Below are 19,305 nucleotides of genomic sequence, written 5' to 3' on the forward strand. Positions count from 1 at the left end.
GGGAGAGAGGGAGAGAGGGAGAGAGAGAGAGAGAGAGAGAGAGAGAGAGAATCTCAAGCAGGTTCCACGCTCAGCTTGGAGCCCAACGTGGGGCTTGATCCCTTGACCCTGGGATCATGACCTGAGCTGAAACCAAGAGTCAGATGCTCAACCAAATGAGCCACCCAGGTGCCTCAACTGGAGTTGCTTTTATATGTGAATTAAACACAGCTCTCAAGAAAGCAAGCAAGAGAAACATCGGCCCTGGTTAATAGTTAATTTTATCCCAGGAGTCAGATGCACCTCTCCGTCTGCTTCTATTTGCCTGTACAAATAGTAAAGAGGAATAAAACTATACGGTACGTTCCATAAATAGAGTTGAACTTTAGGGGAATAACCAACTTTGGGGGAAAAAAGTATATAATAAAAAGTTTACTTTTTTATTCTTTAAGTACGCTTTATACTCAGCACAGATCCCAACACAGAGCTCAAATTCACAAGATCAAGACCTGAGCTAAGATCAAGTTGATGCTTAACCAACTGAACCACGAGGTGCCCCTAAAAATTTTTAATGATACGTAAAATGCCAACTATTCAGATACAAGTCGAAAATTCTTTTAAAGGCAACTGTTCTATTTCTACCTTGAAAAAACAAGCACCAGAAATCCTAAAACACAGTCTTTCATAAGAAAGCCAGTCTTAATTAACAGTTGAAAAATATTGCTAGGGAGGCAAAATGAAAAAAGCATTCTTAGGGACAAAGATGTGCCAGAAAACGAAGGAAAGAAAACCCCACAGATATAAACTTCAATAGGCATGAGCATTCTCTGAGATGGGGACAAAGATCCCTTAGCTTTCTCCCCAATGTTTTGGTCCCAGAGCACCTCTCCCACATTTGTATCTTTTTCTAAATCATCCAAGCCTCCCTCCTCCCACCGAAAGGATATGGGAGGGAAGAGGTTCCACTTGCTTTCATACACCAGCTGATAGTGCCTCCCCAGGTCCCTCAGGCTCTGCCCACTTTTCTGCTTTTCTTTACTTAATTTTTTATTTTTTTAAATGTTTTTTATTTATCTTTGAGAGAGAGAGAGAGAGAGACAGCGTGAGCAGGGGAGGATCAGAGAGAGAGAGAGGGAGACACAGAATCTGAAGCAGGCTCCAGGCTCTGAGCTAGCTGTCAGCACAGAGCCCGACGTGGGGCCTGAACCCACCAACTGCAAGATCATGACCTGAGTTGAAGTTGGACGCCCAGCCAACTGAGCCACCCAGGTGCCCCTTTACTTAATTTTTTAAATGTTTACTTATATTTAAGAGAGACAGAGACAGAGACAGAGCTTGAGCAGGGGAGCACCAGAAATGGAGACAGAATCTGAAGCAGGCGCCAGGCTCTAAGCTGTGAGCTGTCAGCACAGAGCCGGATAAGGGCTCAAACCCACAAGCAGTAAAGAGAGTGACCTGAGCCAAAGGCAGTTGCTCGAATGACTGAGGTGCTCAGGTGCCCCTCTTCCACCTTCCTTCTTTTTGTTGCTTGGACCCAGTAACTCCCACTGTCCTTCTCTCAGATTCACTCATTCTTTCTTCTGCTCACTCAAACCTGCGTCTCAATCCCTCCAGGGAATTTTTCATTTCAGTTACTGTACTTTTCAGCTGCAGGATTTCTTTTCAGGTTTTTTTTTAATGTTTATTTTTTTATGTTTTGAGAAACAACAAGAGACAGAATGTGAGTGGGGGAGGGGCAGAGAGAGAGGGAGACACAGAATCCAAAGCAGGCTCTAGGCTCTGGGCTGTCGGCAGACCCTGACGCGGGGCTCAAACTCTCGAGTTGTGAGATCATGACATGAGCTGAAGCTTAACCAACTGAGCCACTCAGGCGCCCCTCTTTTTAGTTTTTTTTATCAGTTTGTTGATATGTCTATCATGTTATTACAACATTTTCTTGGCTTTCTCCACATCAGCTCTTAGGGCATCTTTAAGATAGTTGTAAAGTCTGTCTTATAGATCCATGAGCAGATCTTTTTCAGGGACAGTTTCTGTTGTTTTATTGTTTTTTCCTTTGAATGGGCCATATTTTCCTGTTTCTTTGTATTCCTTATAATTTTTTTGTTGAAATTGGATATTTGAATTTAATAATATAGTAACTCTGGAAATCAGATTCTTTTCCTCCCGAGATTTATGGTTTTTTTTTTTTTTTAAATTGTTGTAGGGTATCTCTGTATCAAAGATCAACCTGAGGTATAAACTTAAGGTCTTCTTAGGTTATTTCTGAGCCTGTGCCTACCCCTGGGCATGGATGGTGACTTTCTAATTTCCTCTGTATACATGGTTACTTTTTATTGTCTTATCTTTTTTTACGTTTTATTTATTTTTGAGAGAGAGAGAGAGACAGGGCAAGTGGGGAAGGGTCAGAGAGAGAGGGAGACAGAATCTGAAGCAGGCTCCAGGCTCTGAGCTAGCTGTCAGTACACAGCCTGATGCGGGGCTTGAACCCACGAACCGTGAGACCATGACCTGAGCCGAAGTTGGACACTTAACTGACTGAGCCACCTGGGCACCCTGTTTATCTTATCTTTAAAGTCTGGCTCCACAAAAGGGACAAAGAGAAAAATAAAGTGGGGGGCACGGGAGGTGCCAGCCCTTTAAATCTCTTTCAAGTCATTTCAGCCAGAGGGAGAAGGGCTTGCGACCATTCAGCAGAGGTGTGCCCCACCTCGTCATCTGCATTTCTGTGATCAGAAGCAGCAGTCAGCAGTCAGAGCACAGATCCCTGACATGTGGAGGACAGGGTCCTTTTTGTCCACCCTGGCTCCCACAAGCTGTGTACAAGCTGCCTGAAGAACAAGTGCGCTGCTGCCTGACACAGGCTTGAAGGGTGTGGAATGGGTAAACGTTACTGCTACTAACAGGTGAATTTGACCAAATTCGACTGCAATTTACTTTCCAAGTCTCCTCTTGGAAGTTAAGCCTTCAATATAGGTCCAGAGATCCAAAATAGTTACGCCAGACAGATTCTGCCATTCCAACCGTTGTCTAGGTGGGAACAGATTTCTGCTTCCTGCTCTGCCATCACCTGGAATCTTTGTCTTACCATTTAAAAAAATTTAGGAGCGTGTGGGTGGCTCAGTTGGTTTAGTGTCCGACTTTGGCTCAGGTCACTATCTTACAGTCCATGAGTTCCAGCCCCATGTCAGGCTCTGTGCTGACAGCTCGGAGCCTGGAGCCTGCTTGGGATTCCGTATCTCCCTCTCTCTCTACCCTCCTCCCCAGTTCATGCTCGGTCTCTCTCTCTCTCACTCTCTCAAAAATAAACAAACATTGGGGCGCCTGGGTGGCTTAGTCGGTTAAGCATCCGACTTTCGCTTAGGTCATGATCTCGCAGTCCGTGGGTTCGAGCCCCGTGTCGGGCTCTGTGCTGACTGCCAGCTCAGAGCCTGGAGCCTGTTTCAGTCTGTGACTCCCTCTCTCTCTGACCCTCCCCTGCTCACGCTGTCTCTTTCTCTCCTAGAAAAAAAAAATTTTAAATAATAACAATAATAAGATAAAAAATTTTAAATACTATGAATGTGCTTTATCATATTTTATCAAATGTAAGACCCACTGACTTTAAGATACACCATTTTATGTACAACAAAAAAAGAAAACTAGTCATCAATTATGACACAGTATCCCTTATAATATGTATCCAGCTGTCAGAGATGTGAATATTAAAAAAAATTTTTTTTTAAAGAGATGTTAAAATTTAAAACTGTCTGCATCTTGGAACACCTGTGTGGCTCAGTCAGTTAAGCGTCCAACTCTTGGTTTTGGCTCAGGTCATGATCTCACGGTTTCATGGGTTTGAGCTCCGCATTGGGCTCTGCACTGTCAGTGTGGTGGCTGCTTGGGATTCTCTGTCTCCCCCCCCCTCTGTCTCTCCCCCACTTGCACTGTCTCTGTCTCTCTCAAAATAAATAAACTTAAAAAAAGTATGCACCTTAAAAACCAAAGTATTCAAAGTATTCTTCATTATTCAGAGTTATACCTGCTAAATACTGGATACCTGAAATTTAATATAACACTATGTTAACTACACTGGAATTAAAAAATATTAAATTTAAAAAAATGTTTTAATGTTTATTATGTTAGAGAGAGACAATGCATGAGCAGGGGAGGGGCACAGAGAGACAGAGACAGAATCTGAAGCAGGCTCCAGGCTCTGGGCTGACAGCACATAGCCCAACGCAGGACTTGAACTTACAAGCGGCGAGATCAAGATCTGAGCCAAAGTCAGACATTTAACCAACTGAGCCACCCAGACAATCTGGAATTTTTTAAAAAAATTAATAAAAAAAATTTTTTTTAATCCTGGATAATTCAAGGTCAGGATTATAAAAGCAGATTAAATGATCACATATACAAAGACAAACTGCAGCAATTAATTAAAGTTTTTAATACTTTTTAAAAAGTGTTTATTCATTTTTTTAGAAAAAGAGAGTCTGAGAGACAGATTTGAGTGGAAGAGGGGCAGAGAAAGAAGGCGACAAGGGGCGACACAGAATCCACAGCAGGCTCCAGGCCCCAAGCTGTCAGCAGAGAGCCTCACGCGGGGCTCAAACTCATGAAGCCACGAGATCATGACCTGAGCATTGGACGCTCAACCAAATGAGCCACCCAGGCACCCTAGCTTTTATATACTTTTACACTTATTTCCATAATAGATAACATAAAGTCATTTAAATAAGCCTTTACATATTTAAATTTCAATAAAATACTAAAGACATGAATGAAAAACCTGTTAACATCTAAACGAAAATGTATTCAAATCCTGCACTTCATTACACGGTATACAATTCTCTTAGGTCTTATGGCAAATGCGAGATGCTTATCTTGTTAAGAATTTAAAGGATGTTCTATGGAGCAGAATTCAAATCTTCAGTAGCTATGAAGCCTAACTGTTCAACTTCCCTGCTGGCCACTTCCCTGGGCCATAGTGATTCTGTGGATGTTCACACATAGATCTGTCTGAGCACGCGCTGACGGCCCTGGGCAAGGGGTTTCCGTGGCTTTTCCAACCCCTGATGCTTACAGCAGAGTTCCAAAAGTGAATGACAACACTGAGGTAGGAAACTGAGCGACAAGGAATCATAGAGTAATGTTTAATGATCTCTCATTCTGGTTAGATCAAGGAAGGAGAAAGTCTGTTGCTGTAAGTTCTCCCTAACACACACTGCGGCCCTTTTTGATCAAGAAAGAGGGCTTTGGTTGCCTTTATGGGCCATGGGATCCAGCTATAACAACATGGTGTTATTTTTAGCACACCTATTTTTATAGTTTCATTCTATGTATGGCAAATGATATGGATTTTCCACTTATCATGGCGGTATGAAGTTTCTTTTCAAAATGAATGTATTTACAAAAAAAGGGGGGGCTTGATTCAAATAAGTAAATGGTAATTCAAGTGATTCACTAACATGGCCAAAAACCACTAGTTTAATGGTTAAACCACACAGAAACTGGAGAGTAATTAATGCCTTTCAGTAAAGGATTAAAAAGGAAAAAAAGCCTTGGCTGATTCCTCTCCAAATATACTCTACAAATGAACAAATGAAACAACTGAACAACTTATGTTAAAATACAGTGAAACCCTTAAAAACAGGCAATTTAAATCCAATTTCTTCTCGAAGACAATCCACGAAGCAGAATGGCACTGAGAGATCAGGAAAACATTCCAAGATCTAATTTTATCAGTTTTTTCCCTTTCTTGTGCCTTATAAATGGGGTATATTAAGTTCCATAAATAGTGCTAAATCATTAAACTAAGACAACAGATTTCCTTTCTTTAAGAAAAGAACCAGTTATGCTGTCAATTCTTTTCTTAGTACTATTAAATAACTCAAGAACAAAAATAACTCCTTTTGTAAAAACGTACTGAATCTCTTCTATTTTCTCCTCACAGCGAGCCTTCAGAAAACTGCCTCTCCTTTCGACTGCCCTCCCTGAGCTCCGGGTAACGCTGGCAGAGCTGTGTCTTCTCAGCACCCGAGGAAAGAGCTGCAGTGCGTTCAGAGCGAGGACAGGTACAAACCTCCTGTTCTGACCTGATGTGATCAGAGCCTGTATCACATCTACACTGACCCAATTAAGCAAGATACAGGAGCCTCACACAGGACTTAAGACGGCCACTAACAATCAGAATCGCATACAATTTGCCAGTGCAGTTGCAAATGCACTAATCACTAATGGCAATAAAAATCTCATTGATCTGCATGGATTTTTAGTTAAAGCATGTGGGCTCAATATCGGTGCCGTGGCATATCTGAGTCCGATGAGCCAATGCAGCCACCAATGAGGCATGCTCAGCACTAAAATCAACGCACTATCATGTAGAGGAATGAATAAACAAGCCATATGCATATCAGCTACTGCCATTATTTTTCTTCCTCTGACCTTCTATAAGACACTGATTTCAAAAGGATATAATGATCCTATATCCTCAAATTATTCATCCAACTTTTAAACAGCCTCATGTAATTTAGCTCTCTAGTGTTTATCATTCTAAGAATCTCTTCAAATCTCTTCTCAGTAGAAAACAAGAGTGTCCTCTAAAGTAGGATAAGAAAAGTCTGGAAACCTACATTTTTAATAGTATATACTTCTGGGATGCCTGGGTGGCTCAGTCAGTTAAGCGTCTGACTCTTGATTTTGGCTCAGGTCATGCTCTCATGGTTCATGAGATCCAGCCCCACATCGGTCTCTGTGCTAGCAGTGTGGAGCCTGCTTGGGATTCTCTCTCTCTCTCTCTCTCTCTCTGGCCCTCCCCTGCCTGCGCTCTCTCTCAAAATAAATAAACATTAAAAACAAAACAAAACAGTACATATTCCACTTTGGTTTTACACAAACACATGTTTTAACTTTAAAAAGTAACATTTTCTGAATTAAAGGATTCTTTGTAATTGCCACGGGTACTTTAACTCCTAAAGGGCTGCGTGAGACTATCTCAAATCTAGTGTGCTTTGTTCCTCACCTCTTCATGCAAATATAAGATTTTCAAAAATCACGTTACCTATTCCCCAGTAAAAAGGTCCAATGTTTCTCAATAAAAGCACAGATATCTTCTTTCCATCGGAAATAACCTTGCCGTCCACTTCCTTCCAGAGACAAGTTGTACATTGCCAGCATGACAACCTGGAACACAAACGCAACAAGGGCTGGGAGGAAAGCACAGTTAGGGAGGTTAACTTTTGGGGGCGGGGGGGGGAGCTTGTTTTATACTCGGAGTGGGAACAGTGGGGAACAGAGGCGGAAAAGGGGGATATCTTGGAAAACTCTCAGTATGGAACTGCATTTCCTGTTTTGCTTCCATCAGATGAGTATCACTACTCTGCTTAAGTGTCTGCAGTGGTTCCTTACACGGTGCACATGGAGGGCTAACATGTGGCCGAACTGATCATGATAAACAATGACTGTCCTAAGCAACCAACACATCCCCGCACCCCCTCCCCGCACCCCTCCATCTTACACAATGCAGCATGAGATGAAGTGATAACCACTGGCTGTGAGGCCTCCAGGTATCTGCTGCAGCCCACAGTTTCTGAATGATGATGCTAACCTTCATTAAATATTTTGAAAGTCACCCCTGCCTATATGCCTCCCTAAGCTCTTTAGAGAGCAAAAACAAAGACTCTCAGAATTTCAAAGCTGAAAATAATGTTAGTCACCCTCTACTCAGTGGTTATCCACTTTTAGCTGTGGAAACCTGTCTTCATACGAAATTAGTGTTAGACAAGGGGCCTGGAGGCAAGAGGCCTGGCTGCTCAGCCTGCCCTCAAGGCTCCGCGGGAACACTCCTCATCTGCTCCAGCCTTGCCTGTCTACAGGTAATGAATTTGTAGCCCGGAATTGGGAAGTGTTTTCCAGAAATATAAGTAACACATGCTCACTATAGAAGACTTCAATAAGAGAAAAGCAAAGAAGGAAGTAAAAATCACTCTAAACCTGCCATCAAGAAACAATCACTTTTAACGTTTGCAAGGACTATCCTTTCCAGTGTTTCTTCTTATATCTACATACATGCAATTTTCTAATTATGTGACTTCACGTAAATGAACACTATATAAGCTATTCAAAATGACATTTTCAACCTGATGAAAATAATGATTGATTTGGGGCCATTGAAACTGAAAAGGGGACAGAGAATCTATGAAAAGAATCTAACTGACTTATTCTTTCTAGAAGGAGCATCCTGAAAGTGCAGGGAAGCTAGGAAACTGCAGTTCAGGCTCCCCAACCTCTGTGCTCACAGCTCCAGATCCCCAATGGTCCAGGGGAAAACTTCCAATTCAAAGGGCCCAGAAACACTGACACTTCCATTAACGAAGCTCCCTGCTCCTTAGACTTGTGAGACCTGCAGAAAGCTGACCAAATAATGAACCCCACTGACAGATTTTTCAAGCCCTTCCACTCATTTCTGCACCAGGTCTACACCAACCAACCAACCAACAGCTTCCTTACAAGCTACCGTCCATGGGGATTTATTATTCAACAGACATGGAGCTTCAGTTTGGGAAAATAAATACATTTGGAGACAGAGAGTGGTGATGGTCGCCAAACAATGTGAATGTACCTAATGTCACTGAATTATATGCTTAAAACTGGTTAAAATGGCAAACTTTCACGTTACGTACATTTTACCACAATTTTAAAAGCTATTGTTCAAGAAATACTTAAGGAAAGTCTGAAATCAGCTTCTTTTGCCTCCTCCCAGTTCTCCCAAGTACCTCAGCCACACATTTTCACTGTTAATCTCGGCAAGTAGACACTGTCTGCTACTTGATTTCTGGTACTTTTCCTGTATGTCTGAATCATTTCATAACTTTAAAAAGTTAAAATTCACATATTTACTTGAAAATAACACTTTTTCTGTAACACTTAATATTTATTGAGCAAACTGCAAAATCTATGAAGGACATGGTTTTCCCCCTCCCCTGGAATCTATAATCTTAAAAAAATGAATCCCGGTTCAGTTTTTCACTCTCACAAGAGCTCAGCATGTCACCTGGGGGTGACAGCGCAGCCCCAGGGCCCAGCTGGGGTTCAGCCGCTGCAGGCACCTCACAAGTATCTGCTGGAAACACCTAGAAAAATCATCAGTCCAGATCCACAGCACGTGCTTCACCTGCCCTGTAAGAATAAGCATTCAGGTGAGAATACGGCCACTACCCTACCCTTCCCAAACACACGAGAATCTCTTCCGCATTTCCAACTGCTGTTCGCAGTCACGAAGGAGGGGAGAACACAAAAGTGTATGGAAGAAAGGTCAGGAGATCAGACCCTCTGTAATGCTGGTATTTTGTGATGAAAGAAGCATTTCTACTTATTCCTTTGATAAATCAACAAACAGAAGTTTAAGATTTAAAGACAGAAAACCCATATTCCCATGTACTATTTGGTGACATCCATAAAATCTATTAAAAAAACATCTGATTCAGCTTTTCTTGAGATGCTAGGCTTTTTTTATTTTTAATTTATTTTTTATGGGTTTTTTTTTTCCACTTTATTTCAGAAAGAGAAAGAACACAAGTGCAAGTGAGGGAGAGGGGCAGAGGGAGGGAGGGGGAGAGAGAGAGAGAGAGAAGAAGAGAGGGAGGGAGAACCATAAGCAGGTTCCACATTCAGTGCAGAGTCCGATACAGGGCTCAATCCCATGACCTCGGGATCATTACCTGAGTCAAAACCAAGAGTCAGACACTCAACCGACTGAGCCACCCAGGTGTCCTGAGGCTGAGTTTTTTAGAGGCAACCAGAAATACTGGTCAGTAGTTTACCAAGAACCAGATGTGTCTGATCTATCACTTCATCCTACCAAGGTTTTTATCTACCAACAATCTATCTTCTGGAAGTGAAACATAATTTTCAAGTGATGTCAGCCTAATTAAATGTGCAAACTGAGCCAATATTGTATCTTCTGGGCAATATAACCAAAAGCCAGTTGTTCTCTTCAAAAGAACCCCCACAGAAACTCATATTCTTGCCAATAAATTATATATATTTGCTCTTTTTCCACTTTACAGCTTTTTGAGACATTTACAGATCAAATGCAAATCTGCTGACGGGTGTACACATCAGAATAATCTATTCTGACATTAACCTGACCTTGCATAGACACAATATGCCGTGTACATGTTGGGAAAAACATCCCAATTACAATCTTCATGAGACTATATCCTCAGTACAAACATCCCTTCATTTTCTACTGGCATATTTTCAGCCAACTCAAAAAAGGCTCCCCAAATTCACCACTGACAGATTCATTAGCACATCTCCTAGTAAAGCACTTATAATTAAGAGAACAGTCCAAGCTGCTAAAGCAGCTGCAGTTTATAAGGAATACCATAAGTGGCTAAGATCATTTCATCTCAACTCTTTCTCATTACCCTGTTTATTTCTTTCATAGCAAAAAAAAGTGCTGTGGGTAATTAACTTGTTTATTTGTCTGCTTATTGTCTAAAATAAGTGTCAAGAGTGTCAACTGCCTAGCTGTCTTGCCCATCACAGTAGTTTCCATGCCTAGAATGATACCTGGTTCATCATCGGCACTCAATATTTGTTAAATGAATAAACATAAAAACCCAGTAAGTAATGTGCAATCCACTCATTTTTAGAATTCAGAATACAAACATCGGTACCTTGCGATAGACATGTTAATATAAAAACAAACCAGAAAATTAAGGCAAGCTGGAGATCAGTAAAAAGCTATTGCTCAGGCTACAGTTGGCTTCGATTAGGGTGCTGGTACTAGAGACGGCTAAAAGGTGGACATAGGTATTCATGCAAGAAAAATATTCAAACATATCTGTGTTCAAATACAGAAAAGCCGGGTTATATTAGCTTCTGCAATGAGCCACATTATACCTTCCCAAGCTACTTCCAATGTGGTCACCTTTACATTTTTAAAAATGGTTTTATTGTCCTAAAAATAGCTGCCAGAAAAATGGGAACATCCTTTTCAATTCAATTAAAATCAGAGTCTGGTATCATATCCATGTGAAATTGTGTGTGTGAGGTTTTCAAGAATCTCAAACCCAATTCACTACATTAGCAGTGAGTATTTTCAAAGAACTCCTTTCTCCGAATACTTATCATTTTCATTGTGAAATAAAAAGTGACCCTCAAAACAGCTCAAACACCTCTATGTAAGCTCCCTGTTCTCTGAAATATTCACTCCAGTGAATTCCTTGGGGAGGACCGACCTCACAAATTCTAGGGAAGAGCTTTTTACTCACTTGCTGCCATGTCAGTTTCAGCCTCTCATACTGCTCCTTGCCATCTTCTGAGCAATCGGAACAAGTGAATCTAAAAAAATTATCACCCTTAAGGTAACTGAGCTGTTCCCTCAGCTGACCTAGGAGAAAAACAAAAAGGCACATCATAGGTTTATCTAGAGCAGCACTTATCAGTTTATCAACCAGATTTTCCACGCTTCCCGTGTTTTTTCCTCTTTTTCAGCCAACCCATGATAGCAGGATGGGAACAGGAAAAAAAGAAGAAAAGTGTATGCCTATTAAGTATATGCCTCCTAACTTTTAGAAGAAACATACTGGAAAATTGAGTTTTTATTGCTCTCATTTGATTTTCCAACTGTTAACATTCCTGACTCCTATGGGTCTCTACACACACTTTCGAGAAATAGCTGAGTTCCCACTGAGTGCTAGGCATTGGCCTAGGAACCGGAACACAGTGCCCAGAGTCTGCTCTTGGCATTTTATAAATTTTGAGGGCCATATACAAGGAAATAGGTAATCATAATGGCACAATGATTCTCCATTCTCACTGTACATCAGAATCACCCAGGGAGTGGTTTTGTCTTTTTAAGAGATGCCTGGGCCTACCCACACAGGATGAATAAATCTCTAAAAGGGCAAGATCTGGGTCTTTCCATTTTCGAATGCTCCCCAGGGATGTCCGTGCTCTGCCAGACAGGACAACCACTGGAATGGAATGCGGTGTGTGCCATAGGGCAATGCAAGAGTACATAAAAGGGAGGCCTGACCCATGTTAGGAAGATGGGAAAGCTAGAAAAAGTGGGGTTGACGGGGACCTGAAGGAGGACTACAATTGCCCAGGTGAGGAGGGTGCCTATGTGTATGGCAGAAGCTCATGGAGGCTACAGAGACACATATTCCAGAGAGGAAATTAAAATGTGCAGAGACCTTGGTATAAGAATTTTTTTGTGGAGGATTAAAAGCTCACCCTAACTGCAAAGTTCTGGTTGTGTAGGGATAGGATGCTGAGGAGAGACACTGAGGAAGTTAGCACAGACAGTGGTGGTGAAGGACAGTTTAAAATGTATCCTTAGAGGACAAGGTCGATTGCCAGAGATTTTTCTGGCAGGGCCCTGAATCAAAAAGCAGAAAGAGCTCAGAAGCAAACACTAGCTAATGCATAGAAAGCTCTAGATTGTTTCCCATGAAAATGTTTCTATTACTGTATTAACAGTAACTATTAATCTGAATAGTTAAATCCATCTTCAGCACATTTCCACATACCAGAAACTGACCCACTTCAGCTGCAATTTCTTTGACCTAGTTACAAAGCCCATTACACAAAGAATTCCTCTGGTACCCATGTCTTTCCTAGTCTCTGCCTAATGGGAAAATCCTGTTTTGGTAAGATTCACGCCGGCTGGCAAAGCATGCTCCTTGAGAGCCAGGAAGCTGGCAGATGAAAAGATTAGTTGAAAGAGCGAGGTATCAGGGGAGCATGTGTGTATGTATCTCCTGCCAGCAGATCTAGAAGGTCAGCTAGCAGAAAACAAGAATGGTCCCAGAATAAAAGCACAAAATATTTTTAATCCGCTAATTCTGACTTACTTCAGCATACAACAGCAGTTTTCCATGGAAGTTAAATATTAACAGGGTAGCTTGACCTTTCATTCTATACTGGGCCTAGTACTGGGCCTAGTACTGGGCCCTAAATCGGTAACACGATCTTGTTAGAACAATGTGACTAATTCTTTAAATAACACAGAATTTCCAACTTTCTTTTATTGGGTTGCCATTCAGAACGTTACCTTAACAATGTGAGAGGTTGACAGTAATTTTTATTAGCACAAACGTGTCTATATTTTATATATATCTGTCATTAACCAACTAAACTAATCATAAATATAATAATTATCTTTTTATTTAGGTCCATTTTACAGTCATGTTTTGTTCACAGGTTAGAAAAACAAACCTTCACATAGTAACTGACAAATCAAAGGAATTGAGAAGCTCCTTACTGGCCGGTATCCATTTTTGGCACTTGTCACAGAAGTAGGACAGCTGCTCCTCCATCCAGGACACATCTCCTTCATCACTGTTGAGGGAATCCCCACTCTGATCGTGAGATAAGTCCACAGATGCCTGGTCCTCCGACTCAACGATCAGGAGAGTCTCCCCCTCCACCTCCCCCTCCTCCAGCCCTTCTGAGGTAGATGTTCTTGTGGCTTCATCATCGTGCCGGCTTATCAAACTACTCAGGTGGATGCTACTATCCATCCTTTCCCCTCACAGGCTCTCAAGTGCTTTTCACGAACAATCCTACGCTCTGACACCAGGCTTCACGGGGCTTCTATCAGGATCACACAGACAGACAGACTCTTCACAAGAGTGTCTGCCCACTTCTTCACTCAGATAGCAGGGACTTTTAATGCAATAATTTAGAATATATGAGCCACTGTCCTTGTCTTTGGTCAGGTTTGAAAGGACAGTGACCAAAAAAGGGGTGAACACCTCACAAAGCTATCCTCCATCCACACTCACACACCCACACTTGACACTGTCCCATCAACATTTGACATCCACTTCAAGTCATGTTTTTTGAGATCCTTTTGCCAATAACATCTTCTCTCTTTCTGCTTCAAGTTGCTCAGTCAAAATAATCTGTTCTCCCAAGAGACGAATGTTTTCTTTTTTCCGATTCTGCCTCTCAATGTCTCTGATCACTCCATCGTGAAGCCTCTAAAAACGCAAGAAACAGATTTCAGTAACGCCCTGAACAGGTGGTCCCCTTCCTTGTGCCATTCAGTCTGAATAACAGTGCTACCAAAATACACTGAAATCTCTTGAGACTCCAAATATCTAATTACTATTTCAGCTTGCTGTGTAAATGTAAAATGTAATAAGCCATCAGATTAATTTGGTAGTGTGCTCCACCAGCGTTCTACTAAAAATTACTTCTTACCATATTTTAAGAAATTCCTGAACATTCAGTATAGAAAACCTGTTTCTGTGGTGCATTTTAAAAGTTTAATTGATATACAATGCTTTAAAAGATCTGGTGAGAATTACTACAGTAACTCTATGAACTACTTTCCTGTTAGCAATTATCCTAGCTGAATAATAAATACCAAAGGAAAAAAGATTACTGAAATTTGAACTGTCAGGAAAGAAAATAAAGATCTTAGTTTTTTTCTACTGCACAGAGAAGTAAAATTGTACAGAACTACTAAATCAATCACATGACTGAGAGAGGCAGGAAAAATACAATGCTACTACCAGAGGAAAAACTAAAGGTGGTAGTTACTTTGAAAAGCACTACAGAGAGGTAGAAAATTCCAGAACATGGTCTTGGCACCTAAGATGAGACTTTTTAAAGCATAAATCTAGTCATTACTAATAACTGCCATTTTATAGTTGTTAGGTCCCAAAATACCAATTTTATTTTCAACAGCGACCTTGTAAGGTAGAATGAATGGGGGTGGGGCCCAGGGCCTGTGGTTTTTCCTTTGTAATTATTAGGTCTATTTTATTTTATTTTTATTATTATTTTTATGTAGGCTCCATGCCCAGCATGGACTTGGACTCACAACCCCGAGATCAAATCCTGAGCTGAGATCAAGAGTCACACGCTCAACCAACTGAGCTACTGAGGTGCCCCTATTATGCCTATTTTAAAAACTCCCCACATACCGACCAGATCTCCTCCAGGCCTAGAGTTTCATTTGCTATTATGGAGGAATTGGGAAATGTAAGAGTCCTGATACAGATAATACAACTGAAAACCATCTTTTGTGAACCCTGCTCCTTGGCCAGATCTCTGGAGACATTTGACTCCTCCCCAACCCCAGTTCTTTCCTCCTGTGCTCCCTGTACCATGCCACACTCACCCATACACCCCACCCCATCCCCAAAGCCCACACCATCCACTGAATCATTCTTTCCACACCTGCCTCTGAGATCTTCCATACCTGACCTTCCTTTCTCAGACTTCAGCACATGGCTTAGGAGCTTGCTCTCCTGCCACCATCCGCTACATTCTTCCAAGTTTCAGTGTATGCTGACCACCTGTGACTTCTATGTAACTATCTTCCTAATCACCTCTCTTCCTAACCACCAAGACCTCTTCACCATTATTCATGTAGTATAACTCGTTCTGCTGGGTTCCTATGAGGATTCATGTCAGTGCCTGGCACGTGGTAAACAGTCAAGACATGAGAGAAAACAATAGTGATTATTTTATTTCTTCTTCCTTCCTTGAACCTTCCAACAGACCCACTGTGACAATCATTTGTCTTCCTAGTGTAAAAACGTCCGCACAATGAATGACTGGATGCAAAATAAACACAGGTTACTCTGGTCAAGCTTTTCTTCATCTAACTTCCAAATCTTTGTTCTTCTACTCTCTAGTACAGAGATACTCAACCCTGGCTGCATGTTAGAATTCCCTGGGTAGCTTTTAAAACATATGTGAGCAAGAGTCCCCATATTCAAGAGATTCTGATTTAAGAGGTGCAGAGTAAGTTATATTGTAAAAGCTTCCCAGGAACTTGCAATGCGGAGTTAGTTCAGAACCAAGCTCTCATGCATCCCCACCCCCATACTCTTTGAAAATCTCTGCCTTCACTGACCTCAGAACTACATCTAACGCACATTGTTCTACTCCTCTCAAATTTCTTTTGATCACCCTCTTTTCCTTTCACTTCTTAGAAGAGAAACTTGCCTGCCTCTACTCCAAAAGCTACGCCCTCAGAACCCATACTTTGTTCCCAAATCTCTAACCTCTTTCATACCCTGTCATTATTTATCCCAATACCCCCTCCCCCAAATTCTTATACCATTACACCTTTCTGATTTCCAAACTGTGAACAATGAGGAAAACGACCTCATTGGCTTCATCTCTGTGTACCAAGCACACTAGAGAACCCAATACAAGAAAAGACCATTTTACTATTGATTCATCCAGTTTCTTACTTTCACTCTTGGCAGAACTTCCACCCTAAGCTCAACCCTAAAACACGCGCTGACCTACTTGCCTGTTCTCACACTTAACGTTCAGCACTGGTGTGAAGCAGTTACAAACTCAGGAACGCCTGTCCTTCCTTATCTTTGTTTCCCAAAGTGCCTAGTGTGCTGCCTGGCACACACAGACCAATCACTAAACATCTGCCAACGAGTGTGTCTCAGTTCATATAAAGAGTATATGAACTGAGACACACAGAATAGGCCATCAGTCAACCGATCCGTAAGTCATGGGTAGAAGAACAGAAAAAAGAAAATTTGGAGGCTGGTATCTCTAATTCACAGAATCTCATTTCCACAGCAAACTATTCCTTAAAAGAAAGAAGGGGGTGGGGGAAGCATCCACTAAATTACCTTGGCTAAAGGCACGGAAAGTGGATTCGGGGCAGCCTCCTTAATCCCAGGATAAAATCTCATTAGCACTGGAAATGAAATCCATTAGGGTTGAGCCTCAACCTTGGGCCTGGGGTTGGGGAGAGGCCGACAACTTGCTGAGTGCACCCCACGAAAACCCCTTCCCCGCCTCTAACTTTGCAGCGGCCCAAGCGAGACGCTGCAAAGTCCGTGACACTGCAGGCTGGCGGTGACCTGGGAAGCAGGCCGCCCGCCACCCTGCGGGCCTGCCTTAGCTGGAGCCAGAGGGCGGCGGCACGGGGGGCAGAGGCGTCCCCGCGCCGGACTGGATGGGGTCGCCGGGGCCTCCTGGTGCACGCGGTCGCGGGGGCTGCGGCGCCCGGGCCGGGAGAACGGCGTCTGGGCCGCAGTCGCGAGAGCGGGGTGATCGAGGGGTGGGTGGGACGCAGGGTCGCGCCGCCGCGAAGCCGACGAGAGGGAAAGGCGAGGTGCAACGGAGACCCACACGGAGAAAGACCAGAGGGCCCGAGGTCGTCCTCGCGGCCGCGCGGGCCCCGGAAGAGGCGGTCACGTGACACCGACCTGCCGGTCCTGCAGCTGCTTCAGATGCACGCCGGCCACGGTGGCCGCCGTCAGCACCACCGACAGGCCTAGCACCACCTTCGAGCTCCTCGACATCCCCGCGCCGACCGCCGCGGCCTCCGCCTACCCGCCCGGGGCCCCAGGGCCGCAGCCGAACGCGACTCGGAGGCTGCGGGTCAGGCTCGACCACTCGAGCGCAGAGCCCCCGCAGCCGGTGCACCGCCCGCCGCGCCAGGCGCTAGCAATCGAGAGCCGAGCGCTGAACCGCGTCCCTGCTCTGCGGAGGCGTGGTTGCCGGTGCTTTTCCTCCCATCCCGGACCCCTCACACACACATAATATCTGTCCCCTCTGAACGCGATGCTGGCCCGGATCCTTTGCTCAATACCAGCCTTACTAATCGCAGCTTCTCTGGCACTTTGCGGGGTAGGTGCCACCAGAGATTGAGTTTTTGCTTGTAGATCCATAATTAAATGTTGTAGACATGGTCACCTGTTTTCATCTAAATGCTGTGAGCTAGCTGGTCAGGCTCTGATTTTTCTTAAAACCGAAAAGCCGTCTGGCTAAAGGGCATGCTAAATGGGCAGCGACCCCTCATTCATTGCCTCTTGGTAAGAAAAGCCCTGGTCAACTTGTTTTCCGTGTAATTCCTAAGAGATCACCTTTATACCTTTGGAGCCTCAGTTCCCGCACTTATAAGACAGGATTCCTGATTCCCACATTACTAGAAAAATGAATGAATCAATGAATGACAGAATGTATAAGGCATTATGCACAGCATCATTTTCACTTTTGCTTATGGTAGAAAGAAATTTGGCTTTCCAGAAACTGTAAAGTATCTGATAGAGAAGGCACTGAAGAGGTTTTCCCATTAAGTCATTCTTTCCCACGGGAATTCACAGGGAGCAAGCTTTCTTCCTGTGGAAACAACTATGGCCAGTATTGATTAAGACCAGGTCTTGGTTGGCATCACCTAAGGGCTTCTCCAACATTCGTTACTGTAGTGCTTTGCTATTCCCGTTTGTTATTTAGTGTAAATGGCATGAGATGATTATTGCTCTTAAGAAATGTAATTTTAAAAAATTGAATACTCTTTTCAAACCACAGTTTGTCCATGGCATTTTTCTCAGCCAGAGGAGGATATACCATTGAATTGAAAAACCGAGTTCCTGCCCTAATAGACTGTGGAGTTAGAAGCACTTCAATTCAAGGTATATTTGTATACTTTTCTAATAGAAAAAGAAAAAACAATGTTAGACTGCTTTTTTACTTCATGACCTGAGCCAAAGTCGGACGCTTAACCGACTAAACCACCCAGGTGTCCCTGTATACTTTTCTAACAGAAAAGAATAAACAGCGTTAGACTGCTTTTTTACTTGTGGTGGACTCCAGATATTTTTCTCTGTAAGTACATGAGCCTTCAGTAGAGCTACATGTCTAGAATTTGTCAGTTAGATGGCCTTTCACTCCATTGTAACTAATTTTTCAACTTGTCTTCTTGAAATGTATTTTTGTTCTACTTTTTAAAAAATCCTTTATGGGTTAACAGTGTCAAATTTAAAGGTGGTTTATCTGTTTAAAAATTTATGAACCTCAGCAGGGTGTTTTGTGTGATTATTGCCACATAAATGACTGGGATGGAAGGGAATGAGTGCAGACTCCTGTAGCCAATAATCACAATAAAAAAGACAAGAGGTGCCTATATGGCTCAGCCTGTTGAGTGAGCGTTCAACTCTTGATTTCTGTTCAGGTCATGATCTCATGTGAGATGGAGCCCTGCATGTGGCTCTGCGCTGACAAGGTGGAACATGCTTGCAATTCCCTCTCTCCCTCTCTCTCCTCTCCTCCCCCACTTTCTCAATAATAAATAAATATATTTTTTTAATATTTTTATTTATTTCTAGGAGAGAGAGACAGCGTGAGCAGGGGAGGGTCAGAGAGAGAGGGAGTCACAGACTGAAACAGGCTCCAGGCTCTGAGCTGGTAGTCAGCACAGAGCCCAAAGCGAGGCTCGAGGGTCAGAGAGAGAGGGAGTCACAGACTGAAACAGGCTCCAGGCTCTGAGCTGGTAGTCAGCACAGAGCCCAACGCGGGGCTCGAACCCACGAACCGCGAGATCATGACCTAAGTGAGAGT

At 42.9% G+C, this 19,305-nt stretch overlaps 2 protein-coding genes across 3 annotated transcripts in view; both read right to left on the reverse strand.

Annotated features, from left to right (window-relative positions):
* Positions 1-13,493, reverse strand: part of KAT14 (lysine acetyltransferase 14) — a 42,109-nt gene extending 28,616 nt beyond the window's left edge. The window contains exons 1-3 of the mRNA XM_077750141.1: positions 13,235-13,493; positions 11,238-11,356; positions 7,019-7,140 (exon numbers count right to left, since the gene is read on the reverse strand). Coding sequence (XP_077606267.1) covers positions 7,019-7,140; positions 11,238-11,356; positions 13,235-13,493 — 500 coding nt within the window. The remainder of the gene's footprint in view (positions 1-7,018; positions 7,141-11,237; positions 11,357-13,234) is intronic.
* Positions 13,494-13,805: 312 nt separating this feature from the next.
* Positions 13,806-17,352, reverse strand: PET117 (PET117 cytochrome c oxidase chaperone). 2 transcript variants are annotated; one of them, XM_077750142.1, is made up of 2 exons: positions 17,172-17,352; positions 13,806-13,955 (listed from the first exon to the last, which is right to left on the reverse strand). In XM_077750142.1, exons 1-2 carry the CDS (start codon positions 17,265-17,267, stop codon positions 13,806-13,808), a joined length of 246 nt encoding a protein of 81 aa, XP_077606268.1. In that variant the 5' UTR covers positions 17,268-17,352. The 2 variants fall into 2 exon arrangements, 1 of the variants encoding a protein (XP_077606268.1); XR_013331598.1 differs by lacking the exon at positions 17,172-17,352 and adding an exon at positions 16,590-17,165 and having other exon boundaries at positions 13,867-13,955.
* Positions 17,353-19,305: the final 1,953 nt, after the last annotated feature.

The sequence above is a fragment of the Crocuta crocuta genome, unplaced genomic scaffold (assembly GCF_008692635.1).
Source record: "Crocuta crocuta isolate KB4526 unplaced genomic scaffold, BGI_CrCroc_1.0 scaffold209, whole genome shotgun sequence".
Classification (NCBI taxonomy): domain Eukaryota; kingdom Metazoa; phylum Chordata; class Mammalia; order Carnivora; family Hyaenidae; genus Crocuta; species Crocuta crocuta.

What these genes read in the sequence shown, in the direction of transcription:
- PET117 (XM_077750142.1), bottom strand. Translation starts at nt 17,267, where the DNA reads ATGTCGAGGAGCTCGAAGGTGGTGCTAGGCCTGTCGGTGGTGCTGACG. An exon ending in AGCAGCTGCAGGACCGGCAG is followed by an intron (nt 13,956 to 17,171) that starts GTCGGTGTCACG and finishes TTGCGTTTTTAG; the next exon opens with AGGCTTCACGATGGAGTGAT.